General features: G+C 48.8%; 1 protein-coding gene across 1 annotated transcript in view; it reads left to right on the top strand.

Annotated features, from left to right (window-relative positions):
- INCA1 (inhibitor of CDK, cyclin A1 interacting protein 1) overlaps positions 1-17,769 on the top strand; it is a 40,519-nt gene extending 22,750 nt beyond the window's left edge. The window contains exons 2-6 of the mRNA XM_026658373.1: positions 4,386-4,505; positions 5,659-5,701; positions 13,128-13,336; positions 15,102-15,285; positions 17,629-17,769. Coding sequence (XP_026514158.1) covers positions 4,386-4,505; positions 5,659-5,701; positions 13,128-13,336; positions 15,102-15,285; positions 17,629-17,769 — 697 coding nt within the window. The remainder of the gene's footprint in view (positions 1-4,385; positions 4,506-5,658; positions 5,702-13,127; positions 13,337-15,101; positions 15,286-17,628) is intronic.
- Positions 17,770-18,205: the final 436 nt, after the last annotated feature.

Here is an 18,205-nt window from a genome sequence, read left to right as displayed (position 1 = left end):
ATAGATAGATAGATAGAGGGGGTGGATGGAGATAGATAGATAGATAGTTGGGGTGGACGGGGATAGATAGATAGATAGATGGGTTGGATGGGGATAGATAGATAGATGAGGTGGACGGGGATAGATAGATCGATAGATGGATGGGGTGAATGGGGATAGATCGATAGATAGAGGGGGTGGATGGAGATAGATAGATGAGGTGGACGGGGATAGATAGATAGATAGAGGGGGTGGATGGAGATAGATAGATAGAGGGGGTGGATGGGGATACATAGATAGATAGATAGAGGGGGTGGATGGGGATACATAGATAGATGGGGTGGATGGAGATAGATAGATAGAGGGGTTGGATGGGGATAGATAGATAGATAGTTGGGGTGGACGGGGATAGATAGGGTGGATGGGGATAGATAGATAGATAGATGGGTTGGATGGGGATAGATAGAGGGGTTGGATGGGGATAGATAGATAGATAGAGGGGGTGGATGGGGATAGATAGATAGATAGATAGATAGATAGATGAGGTGGACGGGGATAGATAGATAGATAGAAAAATGTCTATCAGGGATGGTCTAGACAGTATTTGGTCCTGCCATGCGGGCAGGGGACTGGACTCGATGACCTCTCGAGGTCCCTTCCAGTCCTAGAATCTATGAATCTATGAATCTATGAATAGATGGATGGGGTGGATGGGGATAGATCGATAGATAGAGGGGGTGGATGGGGATAGATAGATAGATAGATGGGTTGGATGGGGATAAACAGACAGATAGATAAAGGGGGTGTATGGGGATGGCTGATAGATAATGTGTGAGATGAATGGATAGATATGGAGATGGAGAGAGAGAAAGAAATGTATGGAAAGAAGGAATGGATAGATATGGAGATGGAGAGAGAGAAATGTATGGAAAGAAGGAATGGATAGATGGATCAATCAGTAGATGTATTTGGGGATAGGAGGATAGATAGGTAGATGTGTATGGGGATTGATGGATCCATCTGTCTGTCTGTCTCTAGACACACCCCTCTCTTTCTCTCTGTGTCCTGCAGGTCTGTCTATCTAGACAAATATGTGTCTGTCTAGTATCTGGGCAGCTGAAGAGGAAGTATTTAAAAAAAAAAATGTTGTTCTAATTGTCACTGGGAAATATTTCCACCAGGTGGCAGAGATGAGTTGAGTCAGGAAAGTTTTGTTTTTTACTGTACAGTGTACTGAAATACAGTGAAGTCAGCGCTAAGAAATCGCCCCCTTTCAGCATCACGAATTCCCAGGATTTTATCATGAGTCTCACAATAGTTGATATTTCTCTTAAAGCCCCAGTGCCTGGAGTCATGTTATAACATACAACACTCAGCTTTAATTTTTTTTACAATTTTTAAGAGAGCTCAGTTTCTGGTCCTAATGGTTGCAGAAAACAGCTGGAAAATGTGAGACCTAAAGTGTAAAAAAAACCCAGATATCAGATAAGCCCTAATGCTTATTAACAGACTTTTAAAATATCATGATTTTTAAGCCAATATCATGATTTTTTGGGCCTGACTCCTGAATTTCCTGTACACTTTGGGTAGGTGCATCCAAGCACTTTTAAAATGATCGCCTTGTAGCTTCCAGTGTCGATTGATTCAATCTTTTGGCTAGACACACAACTTTACTAAGCACCTGGTTTCTGCTGGTCTATAGATTAGTTGCTAAAGACAGAGCGTATTGCTGTTTGCTGTGGTAGGTAAGTCTCTGATCAAGCATGGCTTGCTTCTAACTAGATCGGGAAGTGTTAATGCCATGGTACAAGGCGGAAGCAGGCTGAGATGCTGGTGTTATATGCAGAGGGTCACTTCAGACATGGGGGGTTTCAAAATCTCATTTTCCCCCCTGTGTTTCATTAACAAATGAATTAACTAATAGCCATTGATGGACCTATCCCCCATGAATTTATCTAGTTCTTTTTTGAACCCTGTTATAGTCTTGGCCTTCACAACATCCTGTGGCAAGGAGTTCCACAGGTTGACTGCGTTGTGTGAAAAAATACTTCCTTTTGTTTGTTTTAAACCCGCTGCCTGTTAATTTCATTGGGTGTCCCCTAGTTCTTGTGTTATGAGAAGGAGTAAATAACACTTCTGTATTTACCTTCTCCACACCCGTCATGATTTTATAGACCTCTATCCCATCCCCCCTTAGTCATCTCTTTTCCAAGCTGAAAAGTCCCAGTCTGATTAATCTCTCCTCATGCGAAAGCCGTTCCAGACCCCTCATCATTTTTGTTGCCCTTTTCTGAACCTTTTCCAATTCCAGTATAAAGTACTAAGCCACCACTTTTAAATGAGTCTCCAGAGTTTGCATGTTAGGCGCTTAGACCCAGCTTGTCTTACTGAACCCTGGGGGTCACCCCCAAATGGGTCCCCTCTGAAACCTGACCCTCTTTCTCCAGCTCCGTTCCTCATACTACAGCAAGCGGGACCGTCGTCCCCATCCCCCTCCAGCAGTGGAAGAATACTCACGTGTGTAAGCCGTGCTAGGAGACACTCGTGCAAAGTGCGTGGACTTAATTTGTCAGCTCACGGACTAGTGCGAGCCACCTGCACAGGGCTCGCCGTCGCCACTGTATAAAAGCTCTCTTTGTTTAATGATTTAACATTAGTCAACTTAATGATCCCCTAAATAATACTCCCCTACCGGAAGCAAAGAAATAGCATGACAAGGGTAAATTTTCCAAGTATCGTTATCTTCTCGGCTTCATGCCACTGCCGTACCTTTGTACTGAGGGTGATATTGTACCTCTGTTTAGCCACAAGTCGGCATTTTAAATGTCTTCCTCTGCCTGGCTTAATAACCTGTGTGTTTGCTTTTATCCAGCCGTAGAAGGTTCATAGATTCAAAGGCCAGAAGGGAGGGACCATTGGACGCTCTTCTAGTCTGACTCCTGTTTAACACAGTGCGCACAATTCAACACAGTTCCCTCTGGATTGAGCCCAATAACTAAAGCGTCTCAAGAGACAGAGAATCCACCCCTGCCCTGGGGAGTTTTCTCCAGTGGTTAATCACATTTCTGCCTCGTTTCTAATTTTAATTTGTCCGAATTTAACTCCCAGGCCAGGTCCACTCTAGAAAACTTTTGCTGTCCCAGTACAGGAGAAGGTTTTTGCCAGCATAAACTGCACGAACCCTAGGCGAGTTTGCCAGTTTAGCTACATTGGCGAACCTTTTCTAGTGTAGACAAGAAATGGCCCCTAGCCGTTGCTTCTCGGTCTGCCTTTCTCCGCTCGATTAAAGAAGTTGCAACTTCTCCTGGACAAGTTCATCAGCCTTTAAGAATCTCAAAGCATTTTACAAGCATGAGCCAATTAATCCTCACCACTGCGCTCTGAGGGAGGTATTTTCACCCCTCTGGGGAAACTGAGGCACCAAGGTGGCCTCCAAATTGTCAGACATGGACTTGACACTGCTTGTGTGTTATTCTGTGCCATCTCCTTTCCAGTTGTGTTAATTAGGGATGCTCGCGTTAGCATTAGCGCTCGGGTGGGAAAGAACCTGGGTCGTTAATCACCATCATTATTATCTGCTCAATTATTTCCCCTCTGCGACAATGCCGTGTTTGGCTGTTGGCACAGACAGACCGATTTCAGGGACCGTCTGGTCTGATTGCCCCCTTTTTAAGTGCCTTCTGTCTGTAAATGGCTTGGCATGGGCGGAGGGGTGGATGTGCTTGTTGTAAACTGATTGAAGAGGAGGAAACAGCATGAGGTTAATTTTCTCACAGCGCAGAAGAGGAAGAAACTCCTGTTGCATTGGCGAGAGAGCTGGAACAAAAGCAATCTGCAATGCACCTCTCCTCTCTGTGCTTTATACCTGTCAATAATACTGACTCTCGAGTGTCTGGAAACTCCGGGTCCCAATTCACCAAGGTCCTTAAGCATGTGCGTTATCCATCTGTCTGTCTACCTCATCTCCGCAGACGGACGGATAGGTATGAACAGACGCATATGGAGGAGGCTAGTCAGAGGGGTTTGCATGGGGTGGATGGATAGGAATAGATATATATGGGGGTGGCACAGCAGAGGTGTATGGGGATTGATGGATGGATCTATCAATCTAATCAGGCCCTTGATGAGTAACACAGGTAAGGAGTTATTTTGGATTTCTAGAAATATATTGAGAGTTTTTCCTTTAAAATATACTCCCAGGCTCTTCTCCTGTTGGCTTCTATTTCACCGGTTCTCAACTGGGCATAGGGGTTTGTGGGGCGGGGGCTAGGTGTGGGGCACTGTGGTTCTCAACCACAGGTAACACTTTGTGGGCCGCATATCCAGCCCACAATGGTAAATAGCTTGAGAACCACTGTTTTGTTTATTTCTTCCTGTTTACATGCTGCTGGCTGGCTGGCTTTTAGGCAGTCCAAGATGGTAAGCAGATATAAACCAGAAGCTGACACCACGGAGCTCCCCACCCATCAGCGAGGCCCGTGTTACAACGCTGATGAATTCTGGAGCGGGCTTAGCCAGCGGCCAAGGTAGGGAACGATGCGCTTCCTACGCATCAGACAGCTTTTTCCATCACTCCGCTCAGCCTTATTATATTATGGTGAGAGCTCGAATCCAAGCATCTTCGACCCCGTTACATAACCCTTTTAATGCCTGTACCTCGCTATGATACAGCAGCGCCTGGGCGGATTCTAACAATAGCTTCCCTGCTGGGTGGTTTTGAAACAACACAGCTCTCTTCGATTTCAACCTTTGGGGGCTAATTGGCCTTGCTCGTTTTATAAGCACCATCTCCACGCCGGGGAATGGAGACTGTAGTTAGGAGAGACTGTGCAGGCAAGTGGCTTATGCTCAGGCCTGTAGAGAGAAATTTGAGGCCCCGTCCCATTTCACTTTGTTTACACAGATGATTTTTTTTGGGGGGGGGGTCCCCTGAGCTGGGTGCCCCAGTGTAGTTGTCCCCCCTTTCCCCACTCCCATCAGCCCGGCCTGGGTTCTGGTCTACCACTGCAAGTTACTGCTACTCGCTGTGCCTCAGTTTCCCCTCCCTACCCTTCTCTGTTGCCCATATAGACTGTAATCTTCCTAGGGCAGGGACTGCCTCTGGCTACGTGTATGTACAGCACCCAGCTCACTGGGGTGTTTCGTGGTCATTGTATTAGAAACAATGACACCCAGGAAAATGTGTTATTTATTAGGTGTGTTCCAGGAATGCCTGTGAGCCCTAGCCACGGACTGGTGTGCTGGGCGCTGTACAAACACAGAAGAAAAAGACCATCTCTGCTCCAAAGCTTCCAATCACTCCATCCCTTGAATATTGTTCCCTATAAGCCATGTATATTCATGCTTCTCCTGTTTGTTCCCAGGTTCGGTGTCATTAGCATAATGGCCTAGAAGTTATGCAAATTCAATGCAAATTAAGCACTGGGTGGTGTGTTGTTGGTTTTGCAACATTTGGACACCCCTGAGTTACACAGGCGATGGAATTCATCACAGTGGGTGTTGGAAAAGTGTATGCCAAGATTTGAGTGGCCGCTTTTATCCAAACCCTCCGGTTACGTTTTCCATCGTGTGCCGGCGGCTAATGAATCTATTTTCTCTCCGAGTTGCTAACGAACATCTTTTAGGAGCCATGAAGAAACAGCTAATGCACAGCTGAAACGGCATTTATTTATCTTTCAGCCCGCGCTGGATGGAAGAATACAGGGAAACCTCGCCCCTGCTGGTACGTTGCCACATAGGCACGAGGGTGTTTTAATGATTCGCTCAACGCCGGTGGAACTAACAGACCGTGTAAAAATAGGGACATGCAAATAGAATTGATCCTGATTGGTAAAGCTTTTTGCAAATCTAATTTGCTCCCGGCTCCATGGGCTCCGACCCCTTTTGAGTGCAGCAATGGATTACTTACCTGACTGGAGTGCTCCTTACACACCTGCTTCAGTTTATGATTATTTGCATCATGGTAGCGCCTCGAGGCTGCAATTGAAATGAAGGCCCTGTCGTGCCACTCAGACCCCAACTGAGATCCGACCTGGGCCAGCTTCTAATCGCGTTTACACGGGTGTCAATCCTGAGTCACTCCGGATTGACCTCCATGGAACTGAGCTCAGAATCTGGCTCATTTTCTCAAAGCGTTGTGGGAGAACACCCTCTGCGGGCATCAGCTCCCTTGATACAAATGTTTTTACCCCTTCCTGTTTATTGCTACCAGGACGATGAAACATTCACTGCTCAAAATTGTTATGGCTAGCTGAAGAGCTATTCCTCCACCCAGCCCTGCCCCCAGATTCCCTTCTCTTTAAAAATATTACTCATGTTATCTTGCACGCCAATTACCGGCCTCCTGCTGCTCCCTGAGCTTGCATAAAATCTGTTTCCGGCAGGCACCATTCAAAATAATGTACCTGCGTAGCTGTCAGTCCCCTGAGAAGTGATCTAACGCGGATCTGTCCAATGGACCTTCACTCAAGCCCCCAAATCTTCTCCACTCTTTGCTGCTTTCTCTCTCCAGCATCCTCCCGCCCCCCCCCAAAAAAGACATCCATCTCCCCCACAGTCCCACTCATCAGTCGGTGCGGTAACTGCGTTCGCGCACGGCGTGCCCCCGCGATGAACAATGCGAAGTTATACATATGGTAATCGCTTTCCATCATTTGCGTGGGCAAAGATTCCTCCCCCCCGCCCTGTTCCTTCTGAAGAACGTTCGCTTGGTGATACCGAGCACCTGAAGTGATGGCTTTTTGGATCTCTGGATTTGTGTGTGGCAGAGGGGGCAGGAAAGATTGGCAAAAAAGGTGCAATTTGAAAGCGTTTGCTGGAGTTTTTGGGGGTGCGTGTGTGTATGCTCCAGCCCAGAAGATAATTTTTATTGGTAATACTGTACCAACTATGGACCCCTCAACTGAGATCGGGTTCCCCCATTGTGCACGGCGCTGTACAGACCCCTGACTGAGATCCCGGTCCCATTGTGTTGGGCAGTATACAAACACCCGGCCTCAAAAAGTTGACAGTCTAAATGACAGTCAAAGTGACCGATAATCCGTCAACAATGTCTTCAAAGATTTTGCATATGATTTCCCCCGGTTTAACGATATGGGAAGAGTCAGCGTTATTCTGTTGCTAAGGCCTTGTCTACAGCGGCACGTTTCTGCTTGCTCGGTGACGCGTGCGGTGGTCTCAGCGCATCTTTCCAGGTGGCCATGCCTGCTCCACGCACCAGGCAATCCCCCACTTGGTGCAATGCCGAGCTGCTGGACCTCATCGGCATTTGGGGAGAGGAAGCCGTCCAGTCCCAGTTGCGCTCCCGCCGTAGGAATTATAACAACTACGGACAGATTTCACGATGCATGACAGAAAGAGGCCATGACCGGGACACATTGCAGTGCAGGGTCAAAGTGAAGGCACCGCGGAACGCCTACCACAAGGTGCGGGAGGTAAACCGCTGCTCCGGTGCTGCGCCCACGAGCTGCCGGTTCTACAAAGAGCTGGACGTGATACTCGGTGGCGACCCCACCTCCACTGCAAAGGCCACTGTGGAGACTGGTGGCTCGCGTGCCAGTCGAGAGTGGACCAAGCCAGGAGGAGGAAATCTTGGACGGGGATACGGAGGGGGACCCAGAAGCAGAGGATGACTCAGAGGTTAGAGATGCATACAACCAGGAGCTCTTCTCTACCCCGGAGGAGCCTAGCCAGTCACAGCTGTTGGAGCTTGGCGAAGCGCAAACAGGAGAGGAGGCCCCTGGTAAGTGGCTTTGATTTGGGGCATCGCTGAAGCGAGTTGCTGGGGGCAAGAGGGTTGCAGAAAGCAGGCTTGTATCTGTATGACGCGTGTACCACCATATGCCTAGTCTGGGCGGTGGAACAGGGTGTTGATTGACTCCCTCACTTCACGGGAATCTGCCCCAGAGATCTCTCATGGAGATACTGGGCAATCCGCTGCCCCGGGTTCTTTAGCAGAGATGCTTTGTTTCTTGCCCCATTAAGGGTAACTTTCCCACACCATTCTGCCGTCACTGAGTTGGGGGGACACAGGCGAGCCGCATAAGGGCAGGGCAGACGTCGCCGTCTTGGAAAAAACCCTCTCTTGAGTCCCTGCTCACCCTCAGCAGTGAGATATCTGCCTTAATGAACACAGCCTGTGGAAAATGTGGGGACACACACACACACAGTGCTGGCTCTCCCCAAGAGCCATGTGCCCAGTGTACAGTGCGGTCCTGAAACACCGATTTCCCCTGCCCCCGCGGTTACTCACCATTCTGGGGGTCTTGTGGCTCACGTGTGCTTGCCTGGGGTCAGCCAGTTAGTGACAGGTGTGTAAATAGTGGCTGTGTTTTAAATCAGGGGTCTCTGTGTTGCAAACAATACTGCTTCTGTAAAACGTTGCATTTTGTCTTCACAGATCTGACCTTGGGAGCCCAGCGTCCCTCTTTGTTATCGCCGGCTGAGCGGCTGTGCAGAATTAGAAAGCAGCCATGAAGAACTAAGGCGGACTTTCTGCGTGAGGTTATCATGCACTCCGCTGCCGAAAAACAGGAATTGAAGGAGTGGCGGGACAGTGAGAAGAGGGACTGAAAGGAGAATGCGGCGCACCAGAACGAAGCCACGGAGCGGATCTTAAACGTTATGAAGCACCAAGTGGACACGCTCCAGGAGATACTAGCTCTGCAAACCGAGCAGCTCCACACCCGCCCTCCCCTGCAGCTGCTGTCGCAAAACTCTTTCCCATGCGCCCCCCAGACACCGCCAACACACTCTTGTCAACCTCCTGGCTCCAGTCGGTACCCGCAGCATTCCAGTCCTCCCAACACCGCGGACTCCCAGTATCCACTGCACTCAACACCCGTCCCTCTGCAGTTTAGCCCTGCTGAAGTACAGTACCCGCTGCACGGTACTCCAAAGGAGAAGCTTGCATATGATACCTGGACATACACAAATCTTTAACCGTCCCGGGACACCACTTCCTCCTGCAACCCTCTCTTCCCCCATCCCGCTCAGTGCTGAGGGGTTTTTCTGTTTGTCTCTCTCCTCTGGTTGTTGTTTTTTAATAAAATAATTGTGTTAGTTTGAAAGCCATCTTTATGCCATTAATTGAAAGCAAACAGAGCCCTGCAAAGCAACAGGTAATTTTCTTAAACCTTCATAGTGCATCGTCTGCACCAATCACAGTCACCTCCTAGCATTACAAGCACTGCACTCCCGAGCATGGCAACAAATATTAGTGGCTTTCAGCTTCAAATTGCTGCCTCAAGGCATCCCTGGTCCTTATGGTCCCGCGCTGCGCCCCTCTAATAGCCCTGGTCTCTGGCTGTTCAAAATCAGCCTCTGGGAGCTGAGCCTCAGTGGTCCCACCTTGAGTGACGCTTTCACCCTTCCCTTCACAAATATAATAGAGCGCACAGCACGCACCTATAAGCATAGGAATATTGTCATCGGCCAGGTCCAGCCTCCCCTATAGGCAGTGCCAGCGGGCCTTTAAACGGCCAAAAGCACACAACAGTCATTCTTGCACTTGCTCAGCCTGTTGTTGAACCGCCCCTTGCTGCTGTCAAGGTGCCCCGTGTATGGCTTCATAAGCCACAGCATTAAGGGGTAGGCGGGGTCTCCCAGGATCACAATGGGCATTTCGACTTCCCCCACGGTGATCTTCTTGTCCAGGAAGAAAGTCCTGGCTTGCAGCTTCCTGAACAGGCCAGTGTTCTGAAAGATGCGTGCGTCATGCACCTTTCCGGACCAGCCTGTGTTTATGTCTGTGAAACGCCCACGGTGATCCACAAGCGCCTGGAGAACCATTGAGAAATACCCCTTGCGATTAATGTGGCTAGGTGGTCTGGTGCCAGAATTGGAATGTGCGTGCCATCTATCGCCCCTCCGCAGTTAGGGAAGCCCATTTGTGCAAAGCCAGCCACAATGTCACGCACGTTGCCCAGAGTGACGGACTTTTGGAGCAGGATGCGATTAATGGCCCTGCACACTTCCGTCAACACGACTCCAACGGTCGACTCTCCCACTGCGAACTGGTTAGCGACCGATCGGTAGCAGCCTGGAGTAGCAGCAAGCTTCCACAGTACAATCGCCACGCGCTTCTCCAGCGGCAGGGCAGCTCTCATTCTTGTGTCCTTGCGCCGTGGGGCTGAGGCGAGCTCATCACACAATCCCATAAATGTGGCTTTCCTCATGCGAAAGTTCTGCAGCCACTGCTCATCATCCCAGACGTGCATGACAATGTGATCCCACCACTCAGTGCTTGTTTCCCGAGCCCAAAAGCAGCGTTCCACTGTGGTCAGCACCTCTGTGAATGCCACAAGCAATCTCGTGTCATAGCTACTACACGTGGCAAGATCAATGTCGCACTCCTCTTGCCTTTGTAGTTTAAGGAATAACTCCAGTGCCACTCGTGATGTGTTGGTCAGAGTGAGCAGCATGTTGGTCAACAGGGTGGGATCCATTCCTGCAGCCCGAAGAGGCAGGACGCGCAGTACACAAACGGTTGAAAGATGGCGCCAAATGCAGATGAAAGCACAGGGATTGCTGGGATGCGAAGCAATGCATGACAGGGCATTGGGACAGGACCCAGGATTCTCCGCGACCCCCTCCGCCTTCCCACAACTCTTAGCGGCAGAAGAGGAAGAGATGTTCTGTGGGATGGCTGCCCAGAATGCTCCGCTCCGAATACCGCCGTAAGTGTGAACACGCCATTGCGCAGGCAGCTGACAGTGTGAACACACAACAGCGGTTTCCCTGCCGCACTCTCTGAGCGGCGCTGTAACTCTGCCCGCGTAGACGTGCCCTAAGAGATCATTAGGGACACACAAAAGGGAGTCTGAGACAAGCTGCTTCCATTTCTGAAAGGACACTGTTTTAATTAATTGATAACTCCTAAACTAATTAACAGACTTGCCTGAAAATTTTCAACCACTTCACTGCACACTCGAAGAATAAGGGCTGGAATTTTAGGCAGGGCATAGCCATATGTTGCAGACGTAATAAAAAAGGTCGGATCCCAGCTTTAAATGCAAAACTCACCTTCATTTTAGCGACGTGGTGCCTGCATAACAGAGAAGACAGACAAAAGAGGTGAGGGTGGACACAGGCACAAAGCGGGGAAGTGACAGAACCCAGGTTGATGGCTGACCTGGGAAACCACAAGTGGCTTCGTAGCTTCACTGAGTTTAAAGCCAGAAGGGATCGATAGATGAACTAGTCTGATCTCCAGGCCAGGAGATTTCAAGCCCCAAAACAATCTGGATGATTACGAGTCCTTGAGACATTTCTGATGATGGTTAAATCTACCACCCACCTGCAAAGCGGCGAGGAGGTGTACAAGTAAATCTCCCTTAAAAAAACCATTAAAAATGTCAGCTGTGTTTCTCCTCTGCCCCGTTCCCCATCCCGACTAGCTCCTTTGATTAATTATCTTTGTAGGGCACCCAGTGCATCTTCAAGTGTTGTTATAGTTCCCTACTTAGCACTGACGGCTGTTAATTAGCTCATTAGGGGTGAGATTGAGAGTGTAGCTGGTGCTAAGAGCCGATTTGCAACAGGCATGCTTATTAGGAGAGGCCAGAAAAATCTTGGTGGGAGTCAGGGGCCAAGGCAAAGGGAGAAGACCACAAGCGGCCTGATTCTTGGGGACAAGGATGGGGTATATTCCTGTGTACCTACATTCGGGTACCATTTAGGTGCCCCAGCAGTGGGCCCGTACCAGGAAACTCTTGGCCAGCAGCAATCCTTTCTTATGGTGATCTCATCTGCTGATCTCAGCTGGGGCAGGATGATTTCAGGTAACTGTGGTGGATTGAAAACTGTAAAAATGGACATCTAAGGGGTTGCCTGGTCCTGCTTGCAGGCCAGGGGCCTCTGTAGGGCAGCATGCAATCTGTGTCCTGAGTAGTCATCCTGCCGAGGTGGAGTGAGTTGTGCCTCTGACTTAGGGAGCAGCCTGCTTTGTCTCTCTCTGGTTTTGGTTCTGGTGTGGATACCCCTGAGCGACAGAGTGATACCGATGTAGGTCTGCAGTGTAGACCAGACCTTACAGCGATTCTGGAAACCCAGCCAGTGCCGTTCATGGAGCACTGGTTGAATACCCTGGCAGACAGATCCTCCATGTGCCACCATGCCCATAAAAGTCCCTCCTCAAAACTCACCTCTTCCATAAGAGAACAACTGCGGTCTGAAAACGCTGCTCCCGATTGGCTAAAAAATGCACGTGTTGTATTATCTGTGTTACACTACACTGCCTCCCACCATGACCTGCTTTTTCGTCTCATCCACCTGTGATGTCTTTTAGCTTGGGGTCAGGGACTATATGTCTGTACAGGGCCTAGCACTAGGAGGCTCCCACCTGCCTGCCTTCTAGGCACTCCCACAACTTAAATGTGTTTCTTAATAGCTTCAGTTTCTGGGTGGTTCCTGGTTGTAAGGTGTAGGATCCAATGGCCAGGGTCTCTCTCTCTCTTTCTTTTTTTGTGAAACATTTCAAAAAGTCTCGATTTTATCCTGATGCGGAATGAGAGCATTTTTGGGGGGGGAAATCTCAAAAAGTCTCACAGGAGGAGAAAACCGTTTCCTGCCCAGCTCTAGGCATGGTATTGGCTAAGGCCTGGTAAAACTCTCCTATGGAGAGAGATTGAAAAGATTGGCACTGTTCACCAGAGAAAGGAAGCCCTATGGGTCAGAGCAAAGGTCCATCCAGCCCAGGGTCCTGTCTGCCGACAGTGGCCAGTGCCAGGTGCCCCAGAGGGAATGAACCGAACAGGGAATCAAGTGACCCATCCCCCGTCGCCCATTCCCAGCTTCTGGCAAACAGAGCCTAGGGACACCATCCCTGTGGATTCAAAATGGTTCAAAAGAAATCATTTCCCAGACAATGCATTGCTAGCCTGTAGAACACCCCACCACTTGAAGTTACCGAGGCAGAGAAGGCCGCAAGATTCAAAGAGGGGCTGGCCATTTATATGGGTGAGACTATTCAGAGTTATGATAGCTAATGCTGAGGGATATTAGACCTCGTGTTTCATTGTTCAAGCCAATCTCTGTTAGACCTAATATAGGAGCAAAGTAGCCCACGAGGGGTTCTTGTACCTTCCTCTTAAAGAGGATACTGGGGTCTGATCCAGTCTGGCAGTTCCTATGTTCTCTTTACCTCTTAGAGGTCTAGCTCTGCTGTCCACCGGCCCAATGCTCAGACAGACGCAGGCTCCTGGCCAGTGCTGGCCGTCCCGCAGGCGCTCCCCTCTCCTCGGGAGCTGTGTCGGAGGAGAAGCGGCCGGCTGAAAAGAAAGAGACTGGAGAACGGTGGCGTGATGTCGGTCTGTTACCACCTGGAGGACCTGAAGAAAAGGCAAAGCAGCATTGATCAGTATGGAGCTGAATTTATTGGTCGGGCGGGCGTCTGTGGGAGGAGAATGAGTGGGATTTGGTGTTGTTTCTCTATTTCTGCATTGCACAGCGTCGGTCAATGCAGCGAAACCCTAATGGCATTAAGACGGAGGGCCGTGTACTCAGCCGAGTAAAGTGATCAAAGTCTCACACCTTGTCTGGATCTGTCTAGCTTCACTTTGCAGCATTGAATTTCTGTTCCCCACGATAGACTGTGATCGAGTACCTTCCCTTTCTTAAAGTAAATCAGTTGAGCTCCTGGCGTCTCTCACTATACGTTAAACCAATACAACCCCCTGACGAAGTGGCTGTCAGTCTTTCCAGACAACTGTAGCCCTTGCAGGAGTCTGATCTGTCTTGCGTACCCCCAAGTTACACCTCACTTCAAAATGCCGCGCTTACAAAATGAGACCTAAAAATACAAGTGTCCCAGCCACACTGGGACTGAAAAACGGCTGACATCCTTGTTTGTACCATACACTTATAAAACCAATCAACTGGCATATAACGACTGGACGTACATTTCAGGGTATAGTCTATGGAGCGGTATAAACAAGTCGTTGTCTGCATGAAATTTTAGTTTGTCCTGACTTTGCTAGTGCTTTTTATGTCGCGTACCCCTGGTTGAGAACCACTGATCTAAGAGACCAAAGTGGTGGGGCAGAAAGATTTGGAGGACTGCATCTCTTTCTGTCAGAAGTCCCAAACCCTCCTTCGTGCCGTTGGCAAGGTGCATTTGTTGCTGTTGATTTCAAGGCTGTCATTTAATCTTTTCATTATTATAATTAACTTGATTTGATTAACTATTGATTGCTGTGGGTTTTAAATCTTGCAAGCTAAGCAGGTTTGGCCAGGTTGGGCATTTGGAGGGGTTGGGCTTCAGTTTTCCCTTATAATTCGGGTTGCCAGTTTTGGTTGGAGATTTCATCACATGACATAATCTTTAATTCAAGGTTAATGTTTAATTCCTGGAGACTCTAGGCCAATCCTGGAGGGTTGGCCACCCAACTTATAATGCGTCAGGAGGTAATGTTGGTGCGCTCGCTGCAATATGCTGCTAAGGGGCGCTGTGCTGCAGGGGGTGGGGGCTCAGCAGGGGGCGCCCTCCTCTGGCAGGCCGGGCAGACTATGATCCCCCCGTGTTGGTGCTAGGGGGCGTTCTGCTGTGGGGAATTGTCTTCCCGGATGTTTGTAATAATTAAATAATAGTAGTTTTTAAGTCAGGTGTTAATCTCGTTGTCCCGGCCAACTTCCAACCTGAGTAATTAAAGTTACGGGGTGACTTGATTGCAGTCTATAAGTACCTACAAGGGGGGAACCAATATTTAATAACGAGCTCTTCAATCTAGCAGAGAAAGGTCAAACACGGTCCCATGGCTGGAAGTGGAAGCTAGACAAATTCAGACTGGAAAGAAGGCGTACATTTTTAACAGTGAGTGGAATTACCCGTTGGAACCGTTGACCCAGGGTCATGGTGGATTCTTCATCACTGTCCATTTTTAAATCAAGATTGGATGTTTTCCTAAAATATCTGCTCTCGGGAATATTTTGGGGCAGGTCTCTGGCCTTGGTTATACAATGGTCCCCCCCGGCGTTGGAATCTATGAAACTGTTGTTGGGGTGGTCAGTTTGTCACTCTGAGGTCCTACTGTACAGGGCTTCCAATCTCAGTTCTGGCCTCTAGCTACTCCTGGGGCATATTCAAGTATTTGCAACCACTGTGCTGTGTGCATGGCACTGTACAGGCTGAAGCGGCTGAAATGGGGTGGATACGGCTCCCCAGCCAACTCTGAAGGGCTCGAAGGCGCCGCTGTCTCTCTAGCAGAAGAATTGCAAAGCGGAAGAGACCTGCTGAGCCGTTTGACCAAGCCAAGACCTTCCTGGCTCTGTGAAGAGGACTCTTTTGTTAGCTGCAGCAGCAGCGGGCAGGTGAGTGGGGTGTGTGGATCACAAAGATGGGTGAATGAATGGGCTTGGGTTTTTTTCCCCTAAACCTTTCCTGTTCACTGTGTGAGGTGCACATCTCGGTTTTTGTTCAGATGGAAAACGGTGGCCCCCAAAAGTGTCATCATGCTCAGAACATAGGGAAATTCATGGTCCAGCCAGTCCTATGTCCTGTTTCCAATGGTGGAACAAGAAATCCTATTACTTGGGGATTGACTCATGCCTTAATGCAGGAGGAGTCATATCCCTTCCAAACCTCTTGCTTAGTTGGAAATCCTGATTAGTCTCACCCTGGATGTTCTCGTTACCCACCCGAATCCTGCTAATCATAGAAATGTCGGGCTGGAAGGGACCTGCGCTGAGGTAAGAAGTAGTAAACCTGGACCATTTTGCTGACTGGTGTTTGTCTAACCTGTTCTTAATAACCTCCAGGGATGGGTAATCCACAACCTCCCTAAGTAACCCGTTCCTGTGCTTAACTATCCTTAGGGCTGGTCCACACTACCCGCCTGATTCAGCGGGTAGAGATCGATCTGGGATCGATTTATCGCTTCTCATCTGGACGCGATAGATCGATCCCAGAAGCGCTCCCTCGTCGACTGCGGAACTCCTGCTCGCCGAGAGGAGGAAGCGCTGTCGACGGGGGAGCCTGCCTGCGCCGCGTGGACCCGAAGTAAGTAAATTTAGTTCGATCTAGGAAACGTCGACTTCAGCTACGCTATTCTCGTAGCTGAAGTTGCGTTTCCTAGATCAATCCCCCGCCCCAGTGTGGACCTGCCCTTAGAGTCAGAAAGTTCTTCCGAATATCTAACCTAAATCTCCTTTGCTGAAAACTAAGCCACGTCCTTCTTGTCCTGTTCTCCGTGGACATGGAGAACAATTGATCACGATCCCTCTTTATAACATATTTGAAGATTGTTATCTGGTCCCCCCTCAGCCTAAAGGTGCCCCGTTCTTTGAACTTTTCCTCGTAGGTCAGGTTTTCTAAAACTTGTATAATTTTTGTGGTTCTCCTCTGGGGTCTCTCCAATTTCGCCACGTTTTTCTTAAAGTGTTATGCTCAAAACTGGACTCGGTATTCCACCTGAGGCCTCACCAGTGCCAAATAAATCAGAACGATTACCTCCGTATCTTGCACACAACCATAAACCCTTGTCCTCAATGAGATACTGTGGCAGTGAGTTACATAGGCTAATTGTGCCTTGTGTGGAGAAGTTTTTCCTCTGATCGGTTTTTAATTTGCTGCCTTCCAGTTGAATTGAATAGCACCCTCGTTCTTGTGTTATGGATAAATGAATGGAAGGGTTCGACCCTAATTCCCATTTATCATTTTGTATAACTTTATTACCTCTAGCGCAGGGTGGGAAATGGTTTTCCCGTCCTGTGAGAATCTTTGAGATTTTGTAAATTTTCCCTGTCCCAAATCAGGACAAAAAGTCAAAATGTTTGCGAACGGAACACCTGGGGGAAAAAAATCAGTTTGGATCAGTTCAATCGAAATCTGTCCTTTCAATCATTCTGAAATTTTTCATTTTGATTTTCCCTTTTTTTTTTGGTAACATTTTTTAAATGACAAACTAACGTAAATTTCGAAATAAAAAGTCATTTCAAACCTTCCTTTTTAAAATGTCAAAACAGCAGGTTTTCACAATTTCAAAGCTTTCCCCCCCCCCCCCCCAATTTTTTTTTTTCAGAACAGGAATATTTGTTGAAACTTTCCTGCAAAAAGTTTCAATTTCAATTAATTGGCATTTTCCACCAAAAAAAAATTTTTTTTTTGAATCAGCCAGGTGTAATCATGCCTCTCACAATTCCTCTCACGATCTTTTCAAGTAGTTTTGTAAATATAGTCCTCTCTCTCCTCTGTGGATGACTTCACCTGCTCTCAAGCCCTCACACCCCTTAGAACTGCAGGGCCAGCGCAGCTAGAAAAGAGCAAGCCGCATCCCTTTCTGCCTCTGACATCAACGACAGAATTGTCCGCTCAGTCCCACTTGGCAAATCTTTACCCTGATGATGTCAGAGGCAGAACAAACCGAGCTGGGCTTTCACATCCCAGGCAATGGTTGGTGATTAAAGCCGTCGCTAACACCTTGACTCATAGAACGAGCAAAAGTTCTCTGGAAATCGGGTCCTTGTGCAGAAGTAAATGGGAGGGCAGCCTTCATAGTGCCTCAGCATGCGGGGGAGGGGGAAGGGATGGATTATCTGTTTACCCACCGAGGAGAGTCCGGTGTGATGGATAAGGTACAGGACTCGGGCGTAGGACGTCTGGGCTAAGAACGATTTTGCTGGTAACCTTTTCTATTTTCATTCCTTGGCCCTCAGTGGAGCTGCAGCATGGGAGAGCAGCAAGGGATCGCAGAGGTGGTCTCCTCCCTTGTGGCCACGGCAGACCGACCCCAGCCGTCGGTCAGGTGCCTGCCTCAGGAAACCTTCTGGGGCTTTGGGCACCAGCCGGAAGAGTGATCTTGAAGTGCTCAGCGTGGGGGATGGAGGGGGCTATCACCCATGCACGCTTGCAGCAGGCCTTATATTGAAAGTGGATTAACTCTCCTCTCCTGACATCGGGCGTCGAGAAAGCGAACTCCCCGAGTGCCTGCTTGGTTCCTGGTTATTGACTGTTTCGTGCCTTGGATTTTGGTTTGGGTTTTGTTGTTTTTTTTTGGCAAGGAAAGCAACCGCTTCCTTCTTGACGCTCTCTGTGTGCTTTCGGGACACGGCTCCGTAGCCAGAAAGACACCAGCAGAGACTTCAGGATTGTTTCCATAGTGATTCAGCGCGAGTAGAAAAGAAGAGGAGGCTGCCTGTATTCGCCCGCACCCCACTCCTACATATCGGAGGGGTGTTTTAGTTAGCAAACGCTTAGAGAGCAAAGCAGCCCAGGCAACGGTCCTAAGGAATC

This window comes from Terrapene carolina, unplaced genomic scaffold (assembly GCF_002925995.2).
Source record: "Terrapene carolina triunguis isolate 2854851 unplaced genomic scaffold, T_m_triunguis-2.0 Scaffold433, whole genome shotgun sequence".
Lineage (NCBI taxonomy): Eukaryota > Metazoa > Chordata > Testudines > Emydidae > Terrapene > Terrapene triunguis.
The sequence above is the reverse complement of the archived record's forward strand: the minus strand, read 5'-3'. Positions and strand labels throughout refer to the sequence as shown.